Source organism: Eulemur rufifrons, chromosome 23, assembly GCF_041146395.1.
Source record: "Eulemur rufifrons isolate Redbay chromosome 23, OSU_ERuf_1, whole genome shotgun sequence".
NCBI lineage: Eukaryota > Metazoa > Chordata > Mammalia > Primates > Lemuridae > Eulemur > Eulemur rufifrons.
The window spans coordinates 26,766,924-26,788,662 of NC_091005.1; the positions used below are offsets into that span (position 1 = coordinate 26,766,924).

The following is a 21,739-nucleotide window of genomic DNA, read 5'->3' on the forward strand; positions in this document are numbered from 1 at the left end:
TAATTTAGCTGCTACTGTAGCAATTGTCTGCCAAACAATGCCCAGGCCACAGACACTTTTATGAGCTGCCTTTCTTTGTAGAGCATATAGCCTTGTGCAGAGTTTAAAATAAATATTCTTTCATTTTGGCCTGTAAATACTACTGACACTGAACAGATAGGTGTTGGCTTTAGGGCTGAGTTAACTTTAGGGTCAGCTATTAAAGTAAGACTGTGTTCCAAACTTCCACTCAACCCAGTTAGCTCTTGTGCAGCGTGATACATGACTACCTGTTTGATTTATAACATGTAAGGGAAAGCTGGGTATGGTTTATTTCCCTGTATCTTCTTTTTAGCACGTATCATCTACAGGTGACTATTGGCCACTACTTGGCAGTGATTCAGAGACAGTAAAGACACCTTTTTACATCACTTGGATTCCCAAATAAAACTGGCATGATGGCTCAAATATTTTTTGGAGGGGTGAGAATTACTCTGTATACCTTTACCCCCCTGTTCCTTTTTTCACGGCACTTGTCTTCCTTTGCAATGGTCTCCTTTGCTTGTTTACCACCTGTCCCCTCCCTACCAGAATAGAAGCTCTCAGAGGGCAAGAGCCGCACCTGTTGCATTAGGTCTCACCCCTGGGCCTGGAACAGTGACTGGGCTGGCATATACTGGCCTCTCAGTTCATATTTCATTTGTTCAATAGATGAATGAATGAAAGGACAATGAAAGAATATTTATTTGTTATTAACAGCACAACTTGACTGCTAAATTTAGAAGGAGGGGAGGGGCCTTAAAGTATCAACTGTTGTAAAAGTGGAATTTTTCTTTTAAAATTTTAATTTAGGACCGAATACAATAATCATGGAGCTGACTCTTGGGTAAAACAAAAGCCGTTACAGGGTCCATGAGTAAAATACTGTTAAGTGTTTGGTAATAAACTCAAAATACTGTTAAGTGTTTGGTAATAAACTCTTGAAAATTTTGTTTTGCTAAGAAACTATTAATTAACTTTAGGAAAGACTTTGTCACAAAACTTTTATGTGTAGGTATGTTTGACTATAACTCTGAGAGTAGTTATTAAATAAAAATTGTCTATTTCAGTGTAGTTACCTTGATGAATGTAAAGTTGATGGTATGTAGGCCTGTAATTATTGGTGTGCATTTGGCATAACTGTCTTTGTTTCAGGGTCTATTGGGGTTAGAAATGTAGTAGCTATGCATAACTATTTGTTGTTAATTTGGAAATAAAATTTTAGCATGTTAGGATGTAACTCAATAATTGAACATAAAATTACGGGCCTGCATTTCATATTTGTAGTTAGTCTGATACTCATTAATACAAAGTAATTTCCATTAGTGATAATTGTTTAATCACTTCATTTCTCAAGAAATATTGATTAAAAAAAGCTGGTACAGGGAAAATATATTTAGTCACACTCTCTAATATATTTGGGTTATTTGCTTCTTAATTGGATATTATCCTCTATTATGAAAACCTAATATTGAATCATTACAGAGAATATTTATTTGCAAGTCTAGATAAAAGGTGCATGAAACACATTTACATATTAGATTTTAAAAAAATCTTTTATGATGAAATCAACCTAGGCGGAAGTAAGCACATTATAATGAGTAAAAATAGAATAAGGAGGTGTAATATTGAAAATAAAAAGTTAGGGCCGGGCATGGTCTCTCACGCCTGTAATCCTAGCACTTTGGGAGGCCAAGGTGGAGGACTGTTTGAGAGCAGGAATTCGAGACCAGCCTGGGCAACATGGCAAGACCCCATCTCTTCTCCCCCAAAACAAAAATAAAATGAAAAGTCAATTTGAAAGCTTTTATCTTACATTTGCAAAAGAAACCAAAAAAAGCAAGACTAGAGTGTGAGTAACAACGTACGACTAACCGTGTAGCACACGGTGAATGCTGCACTGTCCCAGGCCTGAAAGAGTGAGCGGGGATTTAAATATATGGAGGAGGTAGCGTTTTCTTGGCTAAGGAAATAAGGGCAAACTTTATCTATTCTGTCCCCAGCCCCTCCCAAGACATATCTTCATATGAAGTGTGAACATGGTCCTATAGCAATGATTTAAACAGCAAGGAAGTTTTTTACCTTCTTAAGTCAAGAAGAAAGTCTCAGTTTGGGGCTAATGAGTATTTCACTCCTCTCCTCTGTCCCTGTTAAGAAAGAGAAGCAGCCTTGGGCTGGCTCCAGTATTTACACTGACTCATGGTGTCGCTTTCTCTTCTCGGTATTTATCTGCCATTCCATTGGTCATGAGTGATTCTAGCTTTTCAGGTACGTTAATGATCTAAAGTTTCCTTTTTAATATAAAAGTATTCAGATTTTTAAGTTCACGCAAATGATTAATGTTCAGTAATAGACTGGGTTTCGGGCAATTTAAGAAAATGAGCGACTGCCACCAGAAATACCTATTCATTGGTTTCCTGTTTAAAGAAAAAAAAAAAAAAAAAGACAAAGATGCTCTTTCATCAGGTGGAGAGAGAGGCAAGCCTCAGCCGAGCCCTCCCCGCCCCCACGGAGACCTAGGCGAGCCACAGGCGTCGTTGAGCGCGTGCAGAATTATGCTCGTAGGGACAGATGGAGGCACTGCCCTTCCTGTCTGCGAGAGCCCTTGGTGAGGTCCACGGCCCGCCCGTTTGGAATGACTTTCGTGACTGCAACAGTTAATCCTGGGGTACTCTCCAAATCGTAGGTAGAGGGTTAGGCTGCACATTTATATTCAATGGAAATAGAAATGTCCACGACTGATGTAGATGGTTGCCCATGAGGTATGGTCAGTTAATGTTTACTGGAATGAATAACCCCACTAGACAGACACCACACTTTAGACTTTCAGTGGCGGCCTGCTACGCCATGAATATAATCCAGACCTCCTAAAACAGACAATGAAACTTGTCCTCTTTATAGCCATGACTTGCCTTTCTGGCCTCGTGGCCAGCCCTGCTTTCCTGGCCTCTCATTTCCTTATCCATGGTGTGTTTGCTCATGGGTTGCCCCATGTTCATCTCTCCTTGGATGCTCTGCCCTCTTATGTGGCTTGGTTAGCTTCTACTTCCCCTCATACCCCAGCTTGGTGGGTCACCTCCTAAGGGAAGCCTCCCGTGATTTCCCTGCCTTGCACGATCTGGCCCATTCCCATCTCCTCACTCCCATTGCATTTCACTCTTCCCATTGCCCACCCTGCTCCCAGCTTTCCTGGCCTCCTTTCCATGCCAAGCTCTCTCCCACTCAGACTTTGCACATGCTGTTCCCCTCTGCCTGGAACATGCTTTCCCCTCCTCTTCCTTCAATGTTGGCTCGAACGTCATCTTCTCTGAGAGGCCCTTCCTCCTGCCCCAGTCACATGTGGTCATCCTCCCTCTAGTAACTTTCTTCTTTATAATGCATTCATTTTCTTCATGATATGGTTTATGCCATGCTTCCTATTTTTATGGACAGAACATGAGCCTTGGACATTCACCACTGCCCCCGAAGAAGATGATTTTCATGCTATTTTTCTAATACAGCAGTCTCAAATGAGGGAGATTTTGACATTTGCCAATGTCTGGGGACATTTTGGTTGTCACAACCTGGTGGGGGAGGGGCAGCTACTGGCACCTAGTGGGTAGAGGCTGGAGATGCTGCTAAATAGTCTCTAATGCACAGGATGCCCCTCCCCCAACAAAGAATTATCCAGCTCCAAATGTCAGTACTGCCGAAGTTGAGAAACTCTTGTCTAATATTATCAATTAGAGGACAGAGTGAGACAAGGCGAATGATGAGTTTTTCCCAAATGCTGAACAATTTAGGAAATATGATCCAAGTGAACACTACATATAAAGTATAATTGTGAAAGGAGTTAAAAAAGCTACCAGCATTCAACTCTTATTGCTGTATATGATAGTGGCAATCTCTTATAACCAACTACTTGCTTTGCATTTAAGTGATCATTGGTAAATCTTTCAAGACTTAATTGTAACAAATGAGCGATAATATTTACAAACACACATTAAATTTCTTTGAGCTATGTTCATGGTTATGCATTTACTTATTGCATCATTACTACTGGGAAAAATTGTGAGGTATTTTGGAGATGTGTATCTAAATTATTCTGGCCTTACTTTATTATAGTAAATTTGTTAGTCCATTCTAAGTTTTGTTTAGAATGATGTTTAAAAGAATCACATGGTAGGTAATTTTCTAGTCTTCAAAGATATGAGCATTGGCTAATCTGGCCTGAACCATAGTAGGTGCTCAATTAGTACTTGTAAACTGGGCTGACATCTTTCCCTTTCTAAGTGGGAATCCTAAGACCAAATGAAACATCTTTTAAAGGTTACCTTCTTATTGAAAATGATTGGAACTGTTCCCCAAGGCAGTTGTTCCTAATTGGTGGCCCTTAAAAGAGTTTGAATTTCTAAAGAAACACATTAACCATTAATCTTCTTATATTATAATATTCACTCATAGGAAGTTATTATCAAATAACTGTGGACCATGGTAAATGCTAGCACAATTTGATGCATCGATTATATGAGTCAGAGGTTACTTAAAAATATTGTAAAGGTCTTTGGTGTCTTGTTTGGTGTCTTGTCCTGTGGGAGATAAGAAAGATGGGGCCAGCATCTTTTTGGATCTACAGATGGTATGGATGACTTATGTTTTGGCAAGGCCTTGGCCCACCACCAGTATTCTTCAGAAATGGTTTTCATATTGTCCCCAATGCAGAAGAACCTTATTTTTATAGTGAAATGTTATGAGGAGTTCTCAAGTTATAAAACAAATGGAAATGGAGTTGATTTCATTAAAGGAAGATGATGGTGGTGAAGACCCAGCGCCTGATGCATCTTTGTCTCTGCCAGCACCCACCTCCAGCACCGAGGCAGCACACGTTTTCCATGGAGCGATCACTAGCTAGCTTGGCGGCCTCGAGAATCATTCTTATCTGTCTAAGGATGGGTATAGTAATAGTATCCAATTCAGAAAGCAATTTAGGGAATTAAATTAGAAAATGTGCATTAAGTTTAGCACAAATTCTGGCATGTAGTAAACACATAGTGAAGGTTCCTTTTTATTAATAGTACAGTGGACCTCGGCTGTCCATCAACAGATGCTCTCAAGCAACCAGATCCATAATAAAGGTATAAATTGCAGGTGGAATTTAGGAAGAGCTGATGAAGCCAAGAAGGAAGACATACTTCTTGGCCTTCTACTTGACTCTGAGAGCCATCCGAAATGCTATAGTTGGGAGGTGAGTCAGTCAAGCATCTATGTGTGCTGATTTTCACAGGCATTGGAGCAAAGAGAGCAAAGTAACTTCTCTGTTAATGAGAAAGCTGTACAAATCAGATTATCACATTTCATGGCCATGCCCGTTAACTAATTTATTATTATACAGTTACCCTGAAAGTTGCTTGTAGATATTTTAAAACATCTAGATTTACGTAAGATTGAAAAGACTTTTAAAAAGCATTATGGAAGACATGTATGGAGAGGAAAGTTAAGAATAAGATGGGATAGCTTCATTGCCAGGAGTTGGAAGGCAGAAGTGATCTGAACCTTGGTTGAACTTAAAGAGATCATGGAAGAGTGGACAGGCAGCTCTAATTTTCTAAGAGAAATGTGGTAGAATGCCAATTAAAAAATTAGGACAAACTGATACATAAAATTCACTTTTGTCACACAAGTCTGCAGAAGGACCTCTGCCAGTACATTGTACTATTTTAGGAACAACAGAAGAGAACCTTACCAGTGACACGAGGAAGTGTAACACTTTTCTCTAGGATTCCACAGTAATTTAATAATTCAGAAATTTTTAAGAAATGAGACATTTATATATTTAATATTAAACTCTAGCGATTAGCTACAGACTGTTTTAACTACTTGTGTTATCTTCTTTGTTTGTTTTTCCTGACTGAAGTGTTTTAGTTTTTATTTGTTTATTTTGGTTTGTATTTTTGTCAGTTTGTCAAAACAGCATACACAGGTAAATGGAAAAAGTTAAGGCTCTCCCCTCCTCACCCTGTAGTGCTACACCTTATAATGTAACCATCATTAACACTTTGGATATACTTTTTTTTTTTAATTTAAAACAAAGAAACCTGTACTCTATAATTATTTTGTGATTTTGTTTGTCATTTACTGCATATTGGATGTCACTCTTGGTCAGTGGTTCTCAACTGAGAGTAATTTTGGCAAAGTCTGGAGACATTTTTCATTGTCGTGACTGATAGAAAAAGAATAGTTACTATCAGCATCTAGTGGGTAGAAACTGGGGTTGCTGCTAGGCACCTGCAATGCCCAGGACAAGGCCCTGCCCCCCAGAAATTATCTGGTGCAAAATGTCTATAGAGCTGAGATTGAGAAACCCTGTTCTAGGTCAATGCACATAAATCTAATTCATTATTTTTAAAAGCTTCGTAACACTTTGTAGTATGGGTAGACCATAATTTATTCAACTGGTTTTCTTTGATAATAGCTTCTTATTTAGTGGCATTTATATATTTAATATTAAGAACCCAAATGCTCCAGTTTAGTTATTTACCATTCATTCTGTGTCTTTAAAGAGCAAACATAAGCCTTATCAGAAGGACTCTAAAGAGGGACAGTTAAGAATTCATAGGCTTGTGTATAAAATTAGATTCTGGGTCACTGTGAGTCAAGAGAATTTGGTTTCAGTAAAATCACAGACTCACTCGAAATGACACGTCTTAAAGTAAGTCATTTGAAAAGCATGTCTTCATTTTTTGGTTCTTTGGAATTAAAAAAAGGAAGAAAGAAGCAGCACTAACAACTCCAAAGCTCTCTTGTATGACAACCAAAACCAGAGAGGGCTGCTTTGAAGTAACTGTGATAACTGTCAGAGAAAGCTATTTCTGATGATGTCTACCTTCTCTTTATAGACATAATTTCTAAAAATCCATTAGTACCTTAAATCATGGTGGACTGAACAAAAGAAAACAAAAGTAGGTTTAAATGAAAAAAGTGATATCCAATCTAAAAGACTTTGAATGACTTCCAGATGCCATTGACAATGTAATTCGGAATCGGCACGACCCTCTGGTTAACCACAGGGGATTTGATGGAAAGGGTGCCCTACGGCAAACAGATGTTTGTTCTGTGAAACCAAAGCTCTGTGTTTCTCTGGCCCATCCTCTCTGCGTGTCCTGTGCATTCCTGGAAGGATAAAAGAAAGAACTGATTTTCCTTCTTTCATGGAGCTGGATAAAGGGTAATGGAACCAGAGCTCTGTGTGTGAGGAGGATGGCAAACCAGTGGGTGAGCTGGAAGGGTCGGGTCTCTGCCTCCACCTTCTCCCTGCCGCGGTTTTCTCAATAACAAGCAAGAGTTGGAAGTGTGTCTTTCCTTTTGCTATTAGTGCGTGCGTCCTTCCGTCCTTCTTCCTTCCTCCTTTCATCCTGTCATTAATGACAGTTCTATAGTGAAATATTATGGGCTGTATATTTGGGTTTTGTGTTTCTGACCATTCAGCTTTTTGGCATGAATCCTTATGTTTAATAAATGTAATAGAGACCATCATCCTGCACTAGGTCAAACCTATCAGAATTGCAACAGGTCAAGCTTAACTAAGGAGCTATTAATTAACATCATGAATTTATTTATAGTTGGGAAAATTGAAACCCTCTCCCCTTCACTTCTGCCTTTTTAGGATCAGAGCCACACACAAGTGTCACAGTACCGGCAGGACCCCTCCCTGATCATGAGGTCTATCGTTCACATGACCGATGCCGCTCGCTCTGGGATCATGCCGCCTGCCCAGCTCACCACCATCAACCAGTCTCAGCTCAGTGCCCAGCTGGGGTTGAACTTGGGAGGTGCCAGTATGCCTCACACCTCGCCTTCGCCTCCAGCAAGCAAATCGGCCACCCCCTCGCCTTCCAGCTCCATCAACGAAGAGGATGCTGATGAAGCCAACAGAGTAAGTCAGAACTGCCTCAGTATGTTACCCACTGGAGAATATGGGCTCACCCCTGCTCATGTCTTTGAATTGCATTCATGGTGTTGCCTTCTTTTTCTTCATGGATTTGGAATAGCATTTAAATTTATGATGGTTTAATTTTTTTTCCCTCCTCTCTTTTATTTATTTATTTATTTTCTGTAGAAAGTGTATTGAACCGGAAATTGGGAGATCTGGCTTTTCCTACTGGTCCTAAGGCATGGGATCAGTCATTTATCTTGTATTTCCTAATTTTTCTAATCTACAAAAGGAGGGCTTGCACTCCCTTTCTAGAAATTTCCAGAAATTCCAGATTTTCCAGAAATTCTAAACTGTTTTGGTTCTAAGTTAATGTCCACATGAGTAAGCGTCATCCAGTGTTTTGGCCGACCTGGTGCCATGTTCCACAGCTTTGCATCTTCAATCATGTTTGTCATGGAGTAAATTCTCATTGTTTTGTCATGGAAAAATATATAATTTGAAAATATACATAGTTTGAAATAAAAGCCAAGTTCCAGGTATAACTTTTCTGAACACTTAGAATAAATAATGGAAAAGAACCCTATAATAGCTACACAGTTACTCATCATGCATTCATTAACTGTGTGTTGTACACCTACTCTGTGCTTGGCGTTTGACTTGGTTCTCGTGGTATAAAGATTGATGAGAGAATTTCTACTCCTGGGACTCCCCACTGGGGACGAATAGCGATGTTTGGAACTAGCTTCAGATGTGATTAGTGAAATAACTGAGGTCTCTGGTGTGCTGAGATCATAATCGATGCTGCTTGGGAGAGTGATTTGAGGAAGACTTTATTGAGAAGGGGATATTTGAATTAGGTCTGAGAGGATACCTAACAGTTCGTGAGGCAGAAGAGAGAGGCCGGCATTTTGGTAGGAGTAATGGTGAGGAGAAATATCAGTTTTGGGGCATCATGAAGTTTGATATGGGGGAGGACATAAACAGAAGTTGAAGAAAGAAATGACTTAAATGTGGTGGCCTTTCTCTTGTTGGTAGTTGAGAGCTGATTAATTATTTGTACAGCGCATTGGCATAAGTAATTTATGCTTCAGAAAGATAACTTTGGCTACACATAGAATGCCTTACAAAGAGAGGGACCAAAGAAAAGGAAGTTAATTGGAAGACCCTTCTATTATGTTTCCTTTCATCAGAGGAAGGGATGGGCAGGAGGCACCAGATTAGTGAGACATTCAGGAGGGCGAATCACAAAGATCTGGTGATCCACTGGGATTTGAAGAAGTAAGAGATAAATTGGGTTTTAGTTTTAGAGCCAGATGGATACCAGTAAATGAAAGGATCAAACCAGAAAGAGAGAAGTGGTTTTTTGTCCCCCCACAGGGAAGATGAGAGTTTGGCATGTTATTGGTTGAATCTGTGGTCTGGAAGGCAGTTCACTGAGCCTAGAAGTGAGTTCATTGGTGCTGGAACTGCAGATTGGGGGACCGTCGGCACGTGTAGACGTGTAGACATGGAAGTGATTGGTATTTCTCAGAGAGTGTAAGGAGCAAGTCAAGGACAGAACTCTGAGCATCATTTATTTTTAAGTAGCAAATGGATGAAGAGGAGCAAGAGAAGATTGAGAGTGATGAGAAGAGGAGGAGGGAGGTCGGAGTAATGTTGCCGAAGTCAAAGGGATTTCAGGGCGGAGGTTTGGTCTGTAGCACCCACTGGGCACAGAGACAGTAAATGCACTAACACGTTCTCTCCCACTCACAGGACTTCAGTGCAGAAAAGTGAGAAATACGGTTAAGGAAACTTGAAGGACGTGAATAAGAGGGGGCTGGGTTTCAGCTGGCCAGGACAACTCCATGGGGTCCTTTCCCCCCACACACGTGCCCACTTCTCTTCGTATTCACCTCTGTACCAAACCAAAATTGTCACCTCTAAAGAGAACCTTTTGCATGACTCCCAGCTTGCTCCATTGTTGAGCAAGGGTCTCAGTGTTGTATAAAGACAAGGAATTCTGTTTGTTATCTTTTAGGCACCTTCGCTGAGAAAGAAAGATTAAAATGATCGTTGATTATGTCGCTTTTGGGTAAAGCTATTTCTCCAGCTTTCTGTCCCAACCCTTTTAAGCCAACGGCACAAAAGTTTCTTTATGAGAAGTAATTCTGAGCTTTTATTTAAACTGTGGGACTTTTCCTTTCTGGTTTATTCTTAAAGAGTAGTGATAATTAGGGCAAGTCATGGTTACCCAAGAAAGGTGTGAATGGTTGTCGACATTTGAATATTGTTTTACAGAAGATTGAGATGAGAAGTTGGACTGCTCATTTCCAGAAAAAGCTGCTGTGGAAATTACTTCCATCTTGCCCTTAGTCAGGGTACTGTTGGCTGACCAGTGTCAAATTTCCTTCCAGGAAAAGAATATAGTTGTGTGACTCAATTAGAAAAGAGTGTGTGTGTGTGTGTGTGTGTGCGTGTATACATATATATATTTTTTTTCTTGTAGCTGAAGTAATGTTTCTCATTGAAGGAAAACTTGGCTCCACCTGAAACTCTAACTGAAAGGCATCTGACTCTTTTGCAAGTTCAGATTCATTAAGTAGAATTAAACAAGTCTCACTTATTCTGAAAATTTCGAAAAAAGACCATGGGCTCTAGAGAGTTATTGAATTAATTGTGTGAGTTATTAATATGAAAGATGGCATTTTGGAGGCGAGGTGAGATATGACTTTTAACACCGTCTGAAGCATATAAACTACTTGTATAAAGTGTGGGTGTCGTTATCATTCAAACAGTGCAAACAATAGGCCTACCTAAAAGTAGGCCAGTGGTTTCTTGGTTCAGAGCTCTCAAAGAACAGTTATTTAACCAGTTTTCTCCCTGATAATTTTAGCAATTGGATTAAGTTCCAAATGACTCTCCTTCGGAAAGTAACAATACTCTAGGAAAATTTAAATTAGGATTCAAGACCATTAAAAGCCAATCTGTTAGTGACTTGAATCTATCTCTGTTGATCTTGCCCAAGGCTGGCTTTTAAAACAGATTTTGTTAAACACTTCAGGATTCCTGGTGAAGTTAACTACAAAGTCATCTTCATTATAGTCCTACTGTAATCTAGGGGAGGAAAACAAGGCTGAAAAATCATTTCCCCTGCTTCTCGGATAAGTATATTAAATGATCAGTGAAATTAGGTGATGGTCGCAGGTGCATATGGAACTTAGCAGTGTGTGAATTGGGGAGCTGTACCCATGTCATTTTCATGGTTGGTTCTGATCTCACAGAATTCACGTTGTGGATACGTGTGAGTGTTTATGGCAGTATTCTTGTGGGCAGGGTTACTTACCATATGTAATAAATACCTTCTTTTTAGACTCCTGAGTGATTTTAAGTATCTTACCCTGTTTTTACAGGTTTTTAATTTTATGGAGAGTATCAATTTCCTTTCTATCTCTTAAGTAGTTTTGACATTTTTATATTTCTTGTTACCCTATTCTTTAGAAAGTTATTTTAGAAAATAAAGATGACCTTTTTCTTATTGTACAAGTATAGAGATTGTAGCTAATTTCCATTTGAGTTTCCAGAGACCCATTAGCAAAGTCACATTCTGATAAAATAAAAAAAAAAAGTCAGCTCAAAAAATCAATTCAGACAGATCACACATATGGCAGGTGACTAGGCAAGGGACCTCATTTAAAATATTTGAATATGATCAACGTCCTGAATATTATTTGGGTTTAACTTCTAAGACCTCTGAAAAATGTAAAATATTTTGTTTATGTGTACATGTGTAGCACAGCATATAAATAGCATCTCCTGGTACAGAGTGTTCTGGTTTTCATTAGTCATAATTGCTATTTAGAGCATATGTTATGAATGTATTGAAGATACTTCTGGGTCTCATTAATCAATGTTCTAAATGCTAATCTCTGCTGTCCAGTTAACTCTGAGCACGTTTACCCCTCCCCCGCTTTTGGTGGTGATTCATCTGTTGATGATGCTTAACAAAACCTTAAAAGAACAATTACGGATCTGAGTCAGTCTCGCTGCTTTCTCCGCGAGTACATTCCAGGCGGTGAATTTTCTCCCTGCTTTGCAGGCCATCGGAGAGAAAAGAGCTGCTCCAGATTCTGGCAAGAAGCCCAAGACTCCAAAGAAAAAGAAAAAGAAAGATCCGAATGAGCCACAGAAGCCAGTGTCGGCATATGCCCTGTTTTTCAGAGACACACAGGCTGCAATTAAAGGTCAAAACCCCAATGCAACCTTTGGAGAGGTCTCAAAAATCGTAGCGTCCATGTGGGACAGCCTTGGAGAAGAACAAAAGCAGGTGAGGCAGAGATGCGTCGTGGCCTTATGTGCCAGAGTTAGCAGAGTATTCCTATACTTTTTCCAGGTGCACGCCTTCGCTTACTATGACCGCTTCCCATGAAAGCCCTTGGAAGCTATGGAATTAAAAAACACGAATGCATAAATCTAAACAAGTGTCCAGTTGTGTTGATTTCTCTGTCAGCTGAAGGGTGCCTGTGCAGAACCCGTTCAGAGGAGGGCTGGAAGAAATCCAGGCAGTATCCTGCAAGCATAAACTTTTGATGATAATCTTTTCATTTTAAATAATGTAGAATTTTTCCCCTTTGTTCAAAAAGGGCACTACAAAGGGATTAGGTCCATCCTGCTTGCCTTTCCATTGATCATCTTTCTGAACCCTCGTGCTGTCCTGGTGGGTTTCCAAACTTTGAAGCTGCCTCTGCGTGTCTCATTATTGTCACTAGGCATTTGAAATTTTATTCCAAGTTCATTTTAAAGCTAGGCAGTCTGAGAGGCATTCAGAGATTAGCCATGCTGGTGGGAGATACTTCCTTAGGGGCTTAGTCTCCTCTCCTTCCCCATGCGACTCCTCCGCACAAATGAAGAGAAGAATGTGTCCCTTGGGGGTCGGCCTTCCCTTTGCTCCTTGCATGAAACTCCAATTACCATTAATAGGAGTTAACTTTTCCATAGCACAGAAGAAGAGATAGACCCCTATGAGTGATAAAATAGAACAATTATTTACCGTTGGTTTTTATTTACAAATCATGAACTCATTTCATGAACTCATTCTCCTGTAACTGTAGAATTTTCCAGTTTGTTTGCAGAGAGTTTATCGTTAAATATAGCAGACTGATTTTTTCTGTCCCAGAAATGTAATTCTAAGGGACTGGCAAAATGCTGCACCTAACTTTTAAGCTCCGGAGAGAAAGATCATTGCACTTTGGTCCAACACCCAGCGCGTCAGGCCAGCTAAGCAAAGGAAACCTAAATTTAATATATTGGGATTCAGTTATGTAGCTCAATGGTCTCACAGATGGAAATCTCCCATGTTTTATGATTTCTGACCTATTTTTTTTCCTTTTCCTCCAAAAGAAAACCAAGGTTGAAAGTCCTCCATGTCTTCTCTTTTGTCCTCACCCACTCTAGCTGTTGTTGTTTTCATCCTCTGCTTTGGTAAATATATGTGAGGGAAAGAAGACATTGATGGAGAAATTCATTACTGTCTATAACGTAAGCCGTGTGTTGCAAAGGTTATTCTTCCCGTTACCTTGTTCTTCCTGTTACCTGCCTGAGCACGAGGCTTGCAGCGGTTGCTCTCAAGGAATCTCTGTTACAACCAGAAATCGTTTTCTCCTTCGCGACAGTAGATATTAAAGCTGTGCCCCAGTTAGGGTAGTGGGGTTGGGTTTGGTTTGGTTTTAACATCTGTGTGTGAGTGTGTGTGTGTTAACATTTAAAAATCAAAGCCAAGGAGACTAACTTATTTTTATGTGAGTTATGTTTATGTGCCCTAATTTGTGCAGCAGTTATGTTATAGCCGAGGATTTATACACTAACGGTGGTGCTAATTTTGCTCTTTTAATAGGTTTATAAAAGGAAAACAGAAGCTGCCAAAAAAGAATACCTGAAGGCCCTGGCCGCGTACAGGGCCAGCCTCGTTTCCAAGGTAAACCTGCGCAGGAGCGGCCGCCTCAAGCGTTGAAACCGTAAACGCATCTCCCCTAAGACTTGATAAGAAAGCGTTTTGAACAACTCATAAACTTACTGGGTTCCATTAGAGGTTACCCGAATGATGACATGAAAAATATGAGTTAATTTAAGTGGCTAAATCTAAATTGTTTCCAAAAGATTCACTGATCTCTATATATGTGTATGTAGCTCTATAGATAAATTTTAAATAGCCTCTTCTGCTTTTTGTCAGGGATAGGATCTGTGTTAATGTCATCTATTTAAACTGTGAGATTCGTTTGTCAGGCATTTTTGGACATCATATCATAAATTTTCCAGTGGTTACATTATTATAATAGGGGATGTTGTGTTTTCAACCAGACTATTCCATATCATATAAATAAATAAACTTCATGATTATTTAAAATAAAATTATGCTCCAAGTACTAAAAGAAAAAGTATATGTATTATACATAGAATATACCAGAGGCCCTGATAAAGTGCCCCAATATCCCAAACAAATGTCACTCTGGATTATAATTGCCTTGATCCAAAAAGAGTATGCACTGCTCCATTATCTTTTTTTAACATTTAATTAACAATATCTATTGACTTCCTCTAGGTTAGAGAGCTTTGGGGGAGGATAATTTGATCTAATGTATTTTTGCTCTTGATAAATTTCTTCTGACAAAGAGAGATACCATTTCATTGTCACTGTTGTCTCAAGTACAACACAGAGCCTCAAAGCCAAAGGGTTCATTCCCTTTTTTCTCTTCTTCACCTGAGTTGTTTCTTCTTTCTGTTATCTTTATTAAGATCTACCATTGGCAGCTGCTCAGAATCAGATCAACAGAGGTCCTTCTGTCTTTGTTGACAGCTCTTAGGACACTTCCCACTTCATTAGAAAGAAAAAACCTTTATCAGGTCAACAGCAAAACCTTTTTCTGAGACTCTGGAAGACACACACTGGAAGATATACTGATTCTGTACTCAGATTTGCGCATTGCAGAGAACAACTGATTGTGTGGGCGACAGATGTTACGAATCAAAGTATGGGTGGTAGTTAATTAGATGGAGTGATGTGAATAGAGTAACAGCGTGCATGTACTTCTTAAGTGGATCATTTATTCATTCATTTATCCAGAAGCAGGTAGAGGTGGTCTTTGTGAATTAGAGCATGAATAATTGACCATACATGGATTTAAGCCAAGAACCAGTATCTCAAAAGGCATTCAGAAAATATTAATCATTAATCATCAAGTCTGTGACTGACTTAGAAGGGATAACATACAAGTTGTATGTACATTGTATACTAGAGTCAGGATTCAGAAATATTTCCAAATGGAATTCAACGACACTAAAAAGCCAATAGCACAGTATGTAAGAAGAACAAAATACATTTTTTTTTCATTTTTGTTTTTTAATTCAGTAGATGCAGTTTGAGAGGATTCTAAATTTATATTCAGAGACCTGGGAGGTAACTATTAATAAAATAGTCCTTGAGATACAAGTTTAGAATAATTTCAACTTGAACCAAAAGTGTAAAATAGCTGCTAATATAGTGATCTCGGAGGAAGCAGCATCTAACTGTATAGGGTGATGATTAGACCACATCTGAAGAATTGGTTCTGTTTTGGACCCCACAGTTTAAACACAGATGGCAGCCAAATGAAGGCCCTGCAGAGTGTTGCCTCCATAATGTTGAGGACTGAAAATCAAATCCTACTAGGACAATTGAAAGAATCAGGGAGGTGAAGATGTGGGGGTATATTATGATATTAGTCCACAAATATAAGGGCCGTCATATAAGAGAAGCCAAGTTGATCTCTCTGACCTAGTAGAAGAACTTATCCAACAGGTGAGGTTGTGGGAAGCAAGATTTTAGTCGCAATGTCAGAAATAACAATACAGTTTCATCATACGCACGTTTAACTCATACCTCTACATGCAGAGCCTTGGACCTCCTCCCTTAAGAGGTGACTTTACTGTCACTTTTAATCTTCTCAACAACCAAAGCAGTTAATAGAAGCTTACTATTAAATTATAAGGGCATGAGGAGGCAGGCCGGGAGGAAGTCTTTACAGTCATTTTCCTGTCACCATTTACCATTAAGGTGACACCTGAGAGGCACAACAGTGCAACTGCCCAGGTGTCTACATGTAGACTTTCCTTGTGGTTTCTTAAGACTAGCTTGGTGATTTTTAAGTACTAGAGTATATGAGAATTATGTACATGTTTATATGTACAAAACGGTGTGTGTTCTACTTTATGGGTGATTTAATGGTTTTTTGAAGATAATTTTGAGTTATCTACAGGCTCTTCTCTCCCTAAAGACTTTAGGAAGTGACCCTCCTGTAAACATGCAGCCCCACTGGGCTTTTGTAATGCAGAGAGCTGTCTACTGAGGGTGACACTTTACAGTGGTTACATGTGTTCGAACAGAAGCCATCAGAGATGGCTTTTCCTATGTTGAGTGACTCTCCACATGAGGTCATTTCTCAGGTTCCTTCCAATAGTAGGGGTTTAGAAATCTGGGTCATAAAAACTTAGATATAAACATTTCAAATCAATAAAGATGGTGGGTGGCTGCTTCATGCCTCCAAGATGCCCTCACCACCCCCCCAAAAAACCCTAATTTGGGGAAAAATGAGAGGAAAAAATAGTCTTTAAGAGTCATTCCAATCACTGTTGCATTAGCAAAAGAATTTATTTTTGTGGCGGTAATGATGTGTTTTTAGCACAAAATGTAATAGGGAGTTTCTCTTCATGTTTAACCCTAGATCTGCTGTTTATCGTAAAATAGGTTATTCAGTCTCACGAGTGTTAAACATTCTCCCCTTACCTGTGGCTCCTTTGATAAATTCTGGAAATCTTCAAAATAGTTGGCAAACTAAAACATTTCTAAAGCTGTGAAGTACTTCAGTTTAGTATCTCTGAGGAACCAAATAGTATTTTTCTTGTATTCGAGTGAGCCCTTTTATAAATGATTGTGCAAACACAGGGTTTTGAAGTGTTCTACTGGCAGTAGTTTTTTTGGTAATAGTAGTTGTTAATAAAAATAGCTAACCTTTACTAAATGTTTCCTTGTGGGCCAGGCACTGTTGTAAATGCTTAACAGTTTATTTAATTCTCAGATCTTCTGCACGAGGTACATACCGTGTAACCCCATGTTATAGATAAGGAAACTGAGGACCAGATAGATGGGTGAATTAACTCACCCAAAGTCATAGAGTTGTTAGGTCGTAGAACTGGATTTGAACTAGAACAGTCTGTACTCTCTTGTGTTTCAACGTGGTGCTCAGTGGTGAGGTCAGTACAGACTTAAATGTGGAAGAATTGTTGCTCTTAAATGTGTGTATCAGTTCTCTTTTGCCAGAGTAATGCTGTGTAACAACCATCCCCAAAGCTCAGTGATTTAAAAAGATAAGCATTTATCTCAGGGAGCACCAGTTAGCTCAGATCTAGGCCGGACTCTGCAGGGTCAGCTAGTCCTGCTCTTCTGTCTGGGGACAGCCTGCAGGTTGGAGGGGACTGGACTCACTCACACACATCACAGGTGATTGGCTGGCAATGAACTATGTCCTGGGTGAGGTAAGTGGGCCACACGTCTGTCATCATGCACATGGCGCTGGCAGGTTCCGAGAGAGAGTGGAAGGGTGCAGGGTCTCTTGAGGCCTCAGCTTGGAACCGGGACAGTGTCACTGTCATCACATTCCCTTGGCCAAAGCGAAGGCACAGGACTAGCCCAGGCTCAAGGGGGTAGGGAATTTGACTCCACCTCTGGGAGGAGCTAAAAAGTCACATGACAAAGGGCATGGATACAGGGCAGCATGAATAGTGGTGGCTATTCAAAAAAAAAATCCATGTGTGACACCTAAAAATGCTTACATATTTCAAATACTTGTGTATTATCATAACATGCTGGAATTTTCTCCCCCAAAATGCAGGCTGCCGCTGAGTCAGCAGAAGCCCAGACCATTCGTTCTGTTCAGCAGACCCTGGCGTCCACCAATCTCACGTCCTCCCTCCTTCTCAACACTCCACTGTCTCAACACGGAACAGTGTCAGCCTCACCTCAGACTCTCCAGCAATCGCTCCCTAGGTCGATCGCTCCCAAACCCTTAACCATGAGACTCCCCATGAACCAGATTGTCACTTCCGTCACCATCGCAGCCAACATGCCCTCGAACATTGGGGCTCCACTGATAAGCTCCATGGGAGCGACCATGGTTGGCTCGGCATCCTCCACCCAAGTGAGCCCTTCGGTGCAGACCCAGCAGCATCAGATGCAGTTGCAGCAGCAGCAGCAGCAACAGCAGATGCAGCAGATGCAGCAGCAGCAACTGCAGCAGCACCAAATGCATCAGCAAATCCAGCAGCAGATGCAGCAGCAGCATTTTCAGCACCACATGCAGCAGCACCTGCAGCAGCAGCAGCAGCAGCACCTCCAGCAGCAAATCAACCAACAGCAGCTGCAGCAGCAGCTGCAGCAGCATCTCCAGCTGCAGCAGCTGCAGCACATGCAGCACCAGTCTCAGCCTTCTCCTCGGCAGCACTCCCCGGTCACCTCTCAGATAACGTCCCCCATCCCGGCCATCGGGAGCCCCCAGCCAGCCTCCCAGCAGCACCAGTCGCAAATACAGTCTCAGACACAGACTCAAGTATTGTCGCAGGTCAGTATTTTCTGAAGACGCACGTGGCAGATGGATGTCCTTACACCGAGGCGAGTGGCAGAGGAGGGTCAAGAATATATGGCGGAAACTTGTACGTTGGTGTTGGTTATGCAGAAATGTGTGACAGATCAAACGGTCCTCTCAAGTGTCTATTAGATAGGCAATAAGAACCACAGTGTAGCTGGGCAACATCTTTTAGCTGACTATAAATCACTTTGTTTTTAAACAAGAAAACCTGTGCTCTTTTATGTGATGCCTTTTTTATTTATTCAGGCTATACCTACAATATGTGAATCAGACTGTTTAATGAATCCTGGGACATACTGATGACTATAAACTGGCCTCTCTGAGTCATAGAAAATGGCCTTATTTCTCCAGAAGTGAGTAAACCACACTTCCAGGCTATTTGAACTTCCGAAGCCCTAAAAAGAAAAAGCACAGTTGTAACTACCTGAAATATGAAGATCCAGTTTCATACAAACATTTGTATGATGTGAATAATTGATGGCATTTTTTTGTCATGAAAAAAAAAATAATGTAAATCACAGACTTTTGCCAAAGCTCTTATTTTTTTTCCTAAATCTCTCCAGAAAAAAAAAAAATGCAAGTGATTAGATCCAATTATTGACTCATTTCCACTTTTTATCCATGACTTCTCCAAATCAAATCACAGTATATGTTGTAACAATATCTATGACCACTGTTATAACGCCCATTATATTCATTCCAATTAGAAGAAAAGAAATGTGAATATTATATTCCGTGTTTTGAGTGACAAGTTTCGAAAAATAAACACTGTATTTTTAAAAGGGAAATGCACTTAAATGAAAACAGTTATTACAAAAGTTAAGATTTAAAAAGAAAAAGCAAGAGTTTTTATTATGATGTAATACCAGTAGAATATTTAAAAGGCACATCACATCTGAATAATCAATGTAAATATTTTCTTTCAAAGTTGTAAGTTTTCATATCATGTGTTGTAAAGTTTTCCTAAATGAGGCTTTAACGTAAACACTGGTGACATAAACCATTCATTGCTACATTGCTTATTGTGTTTTTATGCTGTTTTATACTTTTTTATGAGTTATGATAGCAGCAATTAAGTTGTTTGTATTTTGCTTAACTAAAACAAAAATGCTTTTATCTTGCTATAGAATAAACACATTTCAGTAAAAACTGTGGACTGTATTTTGATGCAACAACAAGGAAACTGTTCACTTTTCAAATAAAATGTTATGTCAAATTTCACTTTTGGTTCCTTGAATACGTATCGAATGGGGAAATACGCCACATACCAAGTTTTATCTGAGCCCAAGATTCATCTTCCATTTTCAGTTAGAAATATGATATTCATGGCTGAGAATGTGGATTGCACAGCCCAAAACCAGGGCCCGTTAAAAAAAAAAAAAAAAAAAACCTTGGAAATATTTTTGTAATTGTGTTTTTGTTAAGATGCAAGTGCAAGGTAAGTATAGAGAAAAAAACCAATCATTTTCTATTTGGGGCTAGAACTAGCTGGGCATTGTGTTGTTATTGCTATTAAAATGGATGGTGAATACTAATTCTTAAGCCGAAATAATGATTTTAGTGCCCATTTCTTCCCCCCTTCTCTTGCTCTGTGGTGGCTCCTCTTTGAGAGCAGTGCGACCACTGTCCCCAGTTGTCTTGCATGATTAATTACAGCATCTGTCCTGTCAGAAGCTATAATGAAGAGGTCTTGATAAAAATTGCAAATTACCACTGGCAACAGTCTTAAACTGCTTATGATAAAATGAAAATTAAAAACAGCAAGTGTCAACCCTGACCAGAATCCTAATCTGGAAAGAATGAGATTGTACGTGGTGCTGTCCACAGCTACCGTGAGCAAGACATTCAAAAATAATGGAATATGGATTCCTCAAAGTTGTTGTTGTATTTCAGAGAATATTTACTGTATGTTGTGGGTTATGAATAATGAATCCAGCTTTCAATATTTCATAATCCTCTCGTGCTCTGTATTATGTACAAATATTGAACAGCAAGAGATTCTAATTATAAATTTATAGATTTCTTGCTGTAGAAAAATTTATGTCTAAATTGAAGCTTTTCATAAGATGTATTAGTTGACAGGTATCAGTGTTCAAACAGTCTTAGGATGATGCCGAATCACATCTACCAGGGGGCGACTATTCTACAAAGAAATGATCTGTGCGCATCAAACTCATCAGAAGCAGAACTGATGGTAAAAGATTTTCTGTGAATTGAAACTAACATTACGTAACAATAAGAACTATTTCATATTCTGTTGTGAAACCTTTAGACAAATGTCTTCAAAATTAATTGGTAAACTACATGTGACAGTAATTGTGTATTAGTTCTGTAATTGTCATTTTGAAAACCCATGAAGTATTGCTTGGGAAAAAAAAATGTCACTAGTGATAAGACTTAATTGCAAGTGAAGTCTGTTTTCAACTGTTTGCAGTTAGAAGCAGGTGTTGTAACATCTATTAAATGATTTTATAAATCTTAGGTTTTATCACATTTGATTAAATGCTGCTAAGCCACTGATGGTCAATTTCAGGGGGCAAAATAAAGTTTAATTACTGCAGTTTAAAAACGTAATCACCAGGCAAAACTATATATTTAAAATGTCCAAAAGCTTGAATCATGAAAAGAATTCCCCAACCTTGTTACCAAATTATTTTTCTCAGGATTCACGAAAGCATATTATGGATCAACTTATATTCAGTTTGTACCTGTGACTTGGTTTCTATTCCTGAGACTTAAGTAAGTACATGGTACATTTTTTCTGTTACAGGGCAGAAATAAATCCGGTAATGAAAAACAGGCACGAGAACTGTGCTATCTGATTAGTGTCACGCCTAAATGGCCTAAATGCCTTCCCTCTTAAGTGGTCTGCAGACATTAAGGAATCTCCCTCCATCGACCCCCACCTCCGTCAACACACACACCTTGACTCTCCCCCTGCCGTGTGGACATTATTTTATTACTCTGGCTAAACATGTCCTTTTTTTGGCATTAACCTGTGCTGCCATATGACGAAAGAACATAAGCAGTTTTCATTTTTAGCTGACACAGGGTCATTAGTTCCCGACTCAAAGAACAAAAGCTTAAATGCCTTTGTGCAGCATAATTTCTGCAATATATTACCACCTGACGGAGGTCTGGAGGCTTTCTAGAC

General features: G+C 39.5%; 1 protein-coding gene across 1 annotated transcript in view; it reads left to right on the forward strand.

The window, feature by feature from the left end:
* Positions 1–21,382, forward strand: part of TOX3 (TOX high mobility group box family member 3) — a 101,716-nt gene extending 80,334 nt beyond the window's left edge. Inside the window, exons 4-7 of the mRNA XM_069456552.1 lie at positions 7,661–7,930; positions 12,009–12,236; positions 13,803–13,883; positions 17,833–21,382. Coding sequence (XP_069312653.1) covers positions 7,661–7,930; positions 12,009–12,236; positions 13,803–13,883; positions 17,833–18,573 — 1,320 coding nt within the window. The 3' untranslated portion in view covers positions 18,574–21,382. The remainder of the gene's footprint in view (positions 1–7,660; positions 7,931–12,008; positions 12,237–13,802; positions 13,884–17,832) is intronic.
* Positions 21,383–21,739: the final 357 nt, after the last annotated feature.